Consider the following 9,680-nt stretch of genomic DNA (forward strand, 5'->3'; position numbering starts at 1 on the left):
ATCAAAACCAGCATTACAGTGGTAAAACCATAGTAAGTTTGGTGATTACTGTGCTATTACTATACATATAACAGTCAAACTAAAGATACTGCAGTAAAAGCATAATAAGTGTTGTGGTTATTGTGCTTTTTTACTGAAACTGCCACAGCAAAAGTGCAGTTACTGTGGCAAAAACATGGTAAGTGTCCTGTTACTCTGTTTTAACTTCAAATATCACAGTACAACTACAGTTACCGTGGTAAAAACATGGTAATTGTCCTGTTCACTCTGTTTTAACTTCAAATTTCACAGCAAAACTGCATTTACTGTGGCAAAAACATGGCAAGCGGCATGTTTACTCTGTTTTAAATTCAAATATCACAGTACAACTACAGTTACCGTGGTAAAAACATGGCAAGTGTCCCGTTTACTGCGTTTTAACTTCAAATTTCACAGCAAAACTACAGTTACTGTAGTAAAAACATGGTAAATATCACGTTTACTGTTTTCACTTTAAATTTCACAGTGAAACTGTAGTTAATGTGGTAAAACATGGTAAGTATCATGTTTACTTTGTTTTAACTTCATATATCACAGTACAACTACACTTACTGGAGTAAAAACATGGTAAGTGTCATGTTTAATACGTTTTAACGTCAAATATCAGTAAAACTGCAGTTACTGAGGTAAAAGCATGGAAAGAATCATGTTTACTGTGTTTTAACTTAAAATATCACAGTACAACTTGCAACAACTGTTGTAAGTGTTGTGGTTACTATGATTTTACTACAAATACAACTTACATCTTTGAACCGGATATAAATATAAAACTGATGAAGGTCTATGACATGTCACGTGACAGAGTTAATCACCTCAGTTAACAGGTGTGTTCGATTAGTTAAACGCAATGAAACGCAAAGACGGACATAATTAAGCGAATAAACACACAGCGCTAATCTGATTAATAAAGAAGACAGGACACATTTTAAAACAAAGATTAAGACAGTGTATTTACGACTACTCACCCAACCTGCAGCACACGTAAACTGATGGCAAATATCGCGATGTGTGCTGAATGAGACTTCCTGAACGTGATTTCATAGCGATCATCATCTCATGTCCTTCGCGTCTGTGTTCTGACGCCAAAAGTTTCCCATTGAAATCAATGTAGGTCCCAGTTCGTCGATATAGTGACGCCGAGGGGCGCCGTTGACGTCTTCATAGTGACGCTAGAGGCGCTTGACCGTTCTGCAGTTTTTGACGCCTCGGGAGTGAGAATGGGTTGACACACCGTGAACATACACCTGTACCAGTGGGCAGCCATACTGCTATCGCTGTGGCACCCGGGGAGCAGTTGGAGGTTCAGTGCCTCACCTCATTCGTGGTATTGAGGGTGGAGAGAGCGCTGCTTATTCACTCCCCCCACCTTCAATCCCTGCCAGACCTGGGATTCAAACCCGCAACCTTTCCATTAACATTAACATTCCATTTAGGCCTCGGCTGCCCCGACAAGGCTTTCGACACACTTTAAGCTTTGAATCTTTCCCGAAGCAGTCAATGTTCACGAAAAAAGTTAGTGTTTCACGAGGCTTCATTTGCCCATCACTACTGTCAACTGTTGAATGAATGAGTGTCATGTCCCACTTTTTCTGGTTTACTTTGAACCAGAAGACGCTCCCACTTTTGACGCAAGCCCTCATGGGGCGTAGGAAACTTGTCATAGGCCTGGGGTGCTTCTCATTTCTTATTTGTGCATCCTCGTTTCCTCTCCTTACTTCCTTTCCTCGTGTCTTGTGGTGTGCTTTATAAAATAAAAAGAAGAGGAGCTCAATATCACACTTTGTTAAACATTTATAGTCAGTGAGAGAGTGATTTGATATGAAACTTGTTACATTCAGTGACCCTTGCCAATTACACTCATAAGCATTTGTAAGGAACAAACTCGGACATTACAGGTTAATTACAGGAACTAGTTATAAGAATAAAGATAAGATATACATTTATCATATAATCGGAATATGTTATAGCTTATAAGCTTATAGTTACAAGTCCTAAAACATCTCAAGCGTAAAACATTCTTAGTAGTAGCAGACAACAACAGCAGCATTAAGGTTTCATTTCTTTCCTATATAAACATTTAGTTGCTGGTGACAGTATCTAGATTGTCCAGTTTTCTTCAGTCTTATAACATGAAACATCTTTTACAGCACCGCTCGTCTCCTCTGACGCAGATCGGTTTCAGCGCTCCCGCGCGAACATTTGCTGAACAGCGACCCCTGATCACACTTTTCGATAGGTCACCAATTTTGGTACAACACCGGCAGTGTTCAGCGCGCAGGTTTCACTCTGCTCTAGCCGCCGTCACTGCGGGGTGTGAGTCGATAGTACTCAACAGTCTCAGGTCCTGTGATGCATGATGAATCCGCAGCGATGACGAATACAGGTCATGTAAAATGGTTCTAATAGTAGACAAAATAAACGTTATCAGTAACAGATGTGCGATAAGTGCTAGCAAATTGTGGCGTCATTACTGCAACATAATGGACGACCATGCCGCTAGCTCTCTTAATCGGCTAACTGCGCACTGAAATTTCATAAATACAATGCAGCAGCAGCATTACATCAAATAAACAGTGAGTAAATTAATAATAATGTGATGAACACTCAAATGAAACTCACGTTTTCCAATGACGCACATTCAATAATCGTTACAAACAAAACTTCCACAAAAGGTTTGGTACAATTCAGCACCGTCCGCTGTCAATTCGGATTACAATATTCTAAAGAGGCCTTAATCCACCTTATTTTGCTGCGTTGCAGGTGAGATTGCAGACTGCTTTCACTCGGCCAGTTCCGAAATTAACTGATTCACTCTCACTCTATAGCTGAATAAACCACGCCTCCTCAATTCAATTTAAAGACCAACACGTAATAGCTGTAAAGCCCTTATAATAATATATATATATATATATATATATATATATACAGGGCCGGCCCGTGGCATAGGCGAAATAGGTAAATGCTAAGGGCGCCGCCGATTTTTTTTTTGTTTGTTTGTTTGTTTTACCAATACTACTTCAATGCTATCAATTTAAAATATTACAAAAAAGCGATTATCCGACAAAAACATAACTATTCGGTTCGACGCATGATCAATCTTCCCCCGCACAGCCGCACTTCCACATACATCAGTCACCTGATTGTGATAGATGTTCACTTCACTAATAAATTATCAGTATGTCAAAAGACCAAAGCCCTCTGGTGCCTAGGGAAGAAAAAAAAAGAAGAGAAGAAGAGGAAAACCGAGACAAAGACAGAGGTAATATGATGTAATGAATGGTGATCATACACTGAAAAAAGTTTTTCAAGCAGTCCCTCATCCAATTAATAATTTGTCTTTCAATTCAGTTTACATTTTTTTGTTTTATTTTTCAAATAATATATTTTTAGTTCAAAACATTGTTAAATATAAATATTTTTAATTGACAGCTCAACTAAAACATTTTTGTTTTGACGAATGTAAAATATCAAGGTTAAGTTAATTAAGTTAAATTAAAATGATTAATTCATCTCCTGACCACGCCTCACACACACTGGTGCTGTCGGTTACCGACGCCATTTCTGCCTCTGTGAGAGTTCAAGGCGGTGGAAATTTTGTTTTAGAGAGTTCTATGGACGCTCTTTTCTGCGATTTACATTGTATCGTTCATTTATTAATTTATTATCGTTACATTTATTATATATAAATTAACTACATGAGCTAAAAGTTTGTAAACAAACTTCATGTTGGCCTAGTCTAAAAGTTTAAAATAGGGTAATAACAGTGGAGTACCCGAGATCCGAGACTTTGTAACATCGTGTCATTTTTCGTGTCGCATGATAACACATTTTAATAATATTTTTACGCTACTAGTATTGTAGTAGTAGTGTGTAGTATTTGGGGATCTATGATATTTGGCTAATGGAATTGGCTAATTTAGTAATGTTTGTATATAACTGGGCTTATTAAAACAGCAACATTTTATGTAAAATTCACTTTAAAAATGTACGGTTTCTCAGTTAAATTCGAGGTGATGCTGTTAGCAAGGGCTAGTTTAGTAAAACATTGCTGCCATCTACTGGAAGTCGAACACTTTTTTTGTATGCTGGAGAAGTGTTTAAATGAATACAGTTTTGTGCTGAAACACCAGATGTAATTATTCTAGATGTTTGTGTTTAATTTATAATGTGACTTAGGCAGCACCTATATTTTATAGTAAAATAAGGTTAATTTTCAATAACTACCATTAACAAAAATAATAAATACTGTTACAGATGTATTGTTTATTGTTAGTTCAAGTTAGTTAATACATTCACTAATGTTAACAAATGGTACCTTATTGTAAGTGTTACCATTTCACTATCATCAGCTTGTTTTTTTTTTTTTTGTATTATTGGTGGAACGGGCTGTGAAGCAAGGGGCACCAGGTAAAATCTTGCCTAGGGCAGCAAATTGGCCAGGGCCGGCCCTGTATATATATATATATATATATATATATATATATATATATGAAAAAAGGCCTCCAAATCCATTTGACGTATTTCTTTAAAATGAGCATTTCTTTCTGTATAGGTTAATGGTATAGTTTTTTAATTTAGCGAGTCTGAAGTAAAAGTATTTGATGGACTAGCTGGTTTTGCATCTGAACTCTTCATACGAGAAACGGAGAGCGATAGACATTGCGAGCATCCCTAACGGGAGAAGAAGGTGGCGTCTCCTTGACTGCAAGCGGCAGCTCTCGCCGATTGGTCTGTAGTAGAGGGTGACACGGGAGTGGATTTTCAAATCTCTCCCGTCCCACTCCCACACACAAAAAAAAAAATCCCATCCCATCCCAATCCCACGAAAAAACTGGGAAAAAATCCTGTCCCGTCCCAATCCCGGAAGAATGACTCCCATTCGCCTGCTGTATTACCAGTCGTTAACGATCTGTCTGTCATGAAATCACTTGCTTAACCAGCCACACCAAAGCAGCATACAGAAGGAGAGAATAAAGAGACGGGTCAACTAGAATTAAGTTCAAAATTACAATATATATATATAAAAGGTATATTTGTCTGTAAAGTTGGGTTTCATAGCGTTACGATTCCCGGTCCCGCCCACTCCCGCTGACATTTTTTCCTGTCCCGTCCCAATCCCGTGATTATTAGTGATTTTGTTTCCCATCCCGCGGGATTCCCGTGGGAATCCCGTGACCCGCGGGATTCCCGAAAAAAATGTCAGCCTCTAGTCTGTAGAGCCGCATGAACAGATATTTTCGTTTTGCCGGTTCATCGGGAAAACGCCCTATTCAAGAAGAAAAAGAAGAAGAAGAAGAAGAAAACGCCCTATATGCCAGATGGCCAGTGATGGAGTAACGAACACATTCAGCTGAACAGAATAGCATAAATGCATTTTAATTCATTAACAGTATACATTTATTTATTATAATCTCCATTGATCTACTTTATTAAATTTAGAATCTACAGCTCTACGTAAAACATGCAGAGCACGTTATTGCCTTTTCTATTCGTATTATTCATGCATGGTAAGTGGATTTCTGTCTTTCTTTCTGTTTCATTTTCTGTCTTTCTTTCTGACACCATTACTGCGACGAATGCATGTGAACTGACCAAAAAGAAAGCATCTAATAACGATCAAGGTTTATAAATAATGTGACAAATGGTTTGTTGAATCTGTTTGCTGGTAGTGGGGTGTCAGACATATCTCTGTCTGTAAAATTGTTCACATATGTTCTATAGGTGTGTCCGGTGCAGAGACAGATGAGATCGTGGAAGTGATGGAGGGAGATTATGTCACTCTACACACCAATCTTACTGAAATACTGAACCATGATACCATACTGTGGATGTTTGGACCTAAAGATTCTATCATCTCTCAAATAACGAGAAAGAACAGTTTGACCTCTTTTTTTGTAACCGATGATGTGGGATTCAAAGGCAGATTGCAGGTGGATCAAAACACTGGCTCTCTCACCATCAGAAACTCCAGGGTCAGACACTCTGGTCTATACAAACTGAGCATCTCTAGAGAAAAGACTACATCTAAGACATTTAATGTTACTGTCTTTAGTAAGTATCTCAGATTTTTCAGTGTAATAATGATCTTTAGTGCAGCACTGTATTAATCTGTATTCAAGATTAAAATGTGCTTTTCACACTTGACTTTTTTAATATATGGCAATTCTAAACTAAACATACAATTTTTTATTTTAATTACTTTTTTGTTTATCTGTTGGTAAAGTTGTGACATTCCAATTCATTTTGCCAAAGTCAGGCAGCAATGAAGAAAACCGTGATCAAATGAATGCTGTTATAAAAAACAAATAGGAGATCAAATGTTAAAATGTATGCAGAATTGAAATGTGGCATTATTTGTACTTGCTTCTGTGCTTTAGCTAATTATACTGGGATTTGAGTAGCCTAGGAAGAGCACAGGGAGGTTTTGTTTAACTGTCTATATATCATTAATAAGACGGAAAAGCACTTTGAATTTTAATATTTCGCCCTATCCTCTGTTCCACAAGCACACGTACATATACACTACAGTCCATATGCGCTTTCACATCTCTCAACTGCATGAAATCATCTATTAACGGGGCAATAAACCAGTTACACAATACTCGACTGCAACACTAAAAGCATACTAAAAACACTTACTGAAATTAAAGACTTTGACTTGACACAAAGAAAACTAGATTTTCTTAGCTGATTGGTACTTCTCGCTCTGACGCCATGTTGAGGTGGCTCCAAGCTTTATTTAGAAATGAACACTCTGTTTGGTTTAGCTTTTCTTCTAAAATTTTTGGTTCTTTTGGGGGCATTGTTTTCTTTTAAAGAGGTGATTTTGAGCCATTTATCATCTTTTCATAGTCATGTATTATTATATTTAAAATTAATATACAAAGACAACTTTTCACCACACAATTGTTCTTTGTGAAATAATAAGTGTATCTTTATTAAGGGGAAATCTGTATTTTTTTCAGGACTGGGTGGACACAGGTGTCTGGTCCATTGTACACATTATGGATAAGGATGGAAATTTCCTTAGTTATGATGATTTTTGTGTAAAATATAATATTATTTGTACTCCGAAATTATATATATCTTTGGTGAAAGCTGTCCCTGCTGGTTTGGTGCAGTTAATTAAAGGTGCATTGTGTTATAAATAGCCATAAATATGCTTTTTCCAAAGTTTGTGTGTCTATACCTCAAGACGTATTATTAAAGGTATATTTCAATATGATTTCAAATTGTAGTTCTTAATAAACTTTTCTTTCGGAATCTTCATTTTCAAGGCCCTGCATCATTCAGTCCCAGAGATATGGAGATCTTAATGCACCTCCATATTCAGACTGTTGAATAATACCTATTTTCAGTGGTCAAAAATGAAATTGTTATTTTCACCCCCGTCTACAAAATAGTGGATTACTCAGTAAATATACATCGAAAACCTTTTATATTTTGGCTTTCTTCTTCGTCTATGTATTTCTTTCATCAGAAAATAAATAAATAAATAAAAATAACAAAATCAAAAATCTGAGCCAAGGACCTTGGTTGAGTTGACATGGAATGACCCAACACGCTAATATCTCTCTGAGAAACTGTGTCTGTTTTTCCTCCAGGTTTGGTTGGTGAGAGAGATGGAGTGAAGTCAGTATCAGTTAAGGAGGGAGATTCTGTCACTTTACACGCTGATACTGAAATGAACACAGATTATCTAATCCTGTGGAGGTTTGGATATACAGGCATCCTCCTGGCTAAAACTGATGTAGAGACTAATGAGACCTCATTATATGACACAGATGAGAGGTTCAGAGGTCGACTGCAGCTGGATCATCAGACTGGATCTCTGACCATCAAGAACACAAGAACCACGGACTCTGGACCTTATGAACTACAGATTAGAGGCAATGAGAACTCACACAAGACATTTATCCTTTCTGTCAGTGGTGAGTAATTCTGAGTGTTTTACAGTGCACGCCTTTCAATTTAATTTCATTTAAAGTACATTTAGATCAACACTTTAGACATAGGTAGAGGATAAACCAACTCCAGGGTAAAGCTAAAGCGAGTTTAAGCACTCTAAAAAAAAAACACACACATTTATCGCTAAATGTGAAATTAATCTCTTACTTACATTGTAAGTATAGGCTACATCTGTGCCTTTGTTGTTTAGGATGAGATAAGTCAAGACTTCGTTTCAAGCGCACTCAACAAAACTGATGAGTTTCAGTGACTCATCTTAATGCCTCTGATTGGCCATTGCATTCCTAAGTGCAACAGAATCATGTGTGATTACTTATAATGTGCAACACTGTAAACATGTCTAAAAAGAATTACAGTGCAACATGAGCAGATCTTAATTTAATGCGGCAATCGACACTTTCTATTAGGGGTGTAACGATGCAGGTATTTGTATTGAACCGTTCGGTATGAGGCTTTAGGTTTAGTACAAATTACAAACTGAACGATTTGTTGGACTAATCTTATTACATTAAAAAAAAAAAAGCCTACAGTGTGTGAAATATAATGTTCCCTTTAGAACGATCTCTCCTGTTGTGTATGGGTTCTCTCTTTTTTTACCCTTTACCCGTCAACTCTGCCGGCTGCAACTCTGCATCTACACAAACTTAGTGCCAGTCACTTTCAGGCGCTGCGTAATATCATTGCGCCTGCTGCACCCATGGTACGGCAGCAAATTTCCTTGATTATTACGTCGGAATGAGAGTATAGTTCGCAACTTTTCATTTTCCGCCAGTCTTAGTACACGTTGCAACTACAGAAGTGTCAAGAAATAGGAAAAATATCGAAAATCTTTAGTCATTTTATAGTGAGATGCTAATGGTATAATCCAGAGGTTCTCAACCTTTTGGAACTTAAGCCCCCCCAAATGCTCCCTTGATTGCTACAGGGGTCGTCAGGATGGCATGGCGTTTGGGTGTGCCATCTGCCTGATCTTGGATCGTGCTCTTGTCCTTCTGCTTTGCCTTTCATGTGGCACGTTGATGAAAACAAATTTCCGCGCAGGTGGAAACACCACGAGACTTCACTTTCGCTTTCACTTTCGAGACCGGCTCGGAAAGCGTTTAGTGTCTCCGCCAGCAGCAGCAAATCAGCGCAGCTGGAAGAGATCCGCGTTCAAGCGCATGCAAATTGGCTGAAAATGCCACAAAGCACCAGCAAACTTAATTACAATGAATGTGTCGGGGGAAATAAGGAGATATTTGAATTAATAAACCAGTGTTTTCAGTGTCCCAAGGATGAAGTTGCCGATCCTGACTCATTATCTCCTCTCTGGACCCGCCTTTAGAGAAATGCATTTTTACATATTGAAAGAGTTTTTGTGACAGAGTATTTGTTTTATTTCGTTAATTAATAATTTCAAGCTTTCTATAGATATATGTATCATGTCTGTGAGATATGTATTTTCTGAGTTTCGGTTCATTTTTGTGAAGCGCTCCTGTTGAGGCAACAGAAAGCGCATCATGTTTGTTTTCTTTATTTAATAAAAGCACATTTTGCAACGTTTTGTTGATGTTGTGAGTGTACACAAATAAAAGTAGACCCTTAACAGTTGCGAAGGATGTATTATGAGCAAAAATGGCGGAATATTTTAAGTTGTTTCCACTGAAAAAAAAAAAATGCAAGTCATTGTGCTG

The 9,680-nt window shown here is 37.6% G+C and overlaps 1 protein-coding gene across 1 annotated transcript; it reads left to right on the forward strand.

Annotated features, from left to right (window-relative positions):
* Positions 1 to 5,086: 5,086 nt before the first annotated feature.
* Positions 5,087 to 7,970, forward strand: LOC127159344 (uncharacterized; the record flags this gene model as incomplete). The annotated part of the gene is made up of 3 exons (XM_051102198.1): positions 5,087 to 5,546; positions 5,761 to 6,090; positions 7,644 to 7,970. Coding segments are annotated over exons 1-3 (703 nt in total), but the record flags the coding sequence as incomplete, so codon positions are not given.
* Between the last annotated feature and the right edge of the window lie 1,710 nt (positions 7,971 to 9,680).

The sequence above is a fragment of the Labeo rohita genome, unplaced genomic scaffold, assembly GCF_022985175.1.
Source record: "Labeo rohita strain BAU-BD-2019 unplaced genomic scaffold, IGBB_LRoh.1.0 scaffold_2088, whole genome shotgun sequence".
Classification (NCBI taxonomy): domain Eukaryota; kingdom Metazoa; phylum Chordata; class Actinopteri; order Cypriniformes; family Cyprinidae; genus Labeo; species Labeo rohita.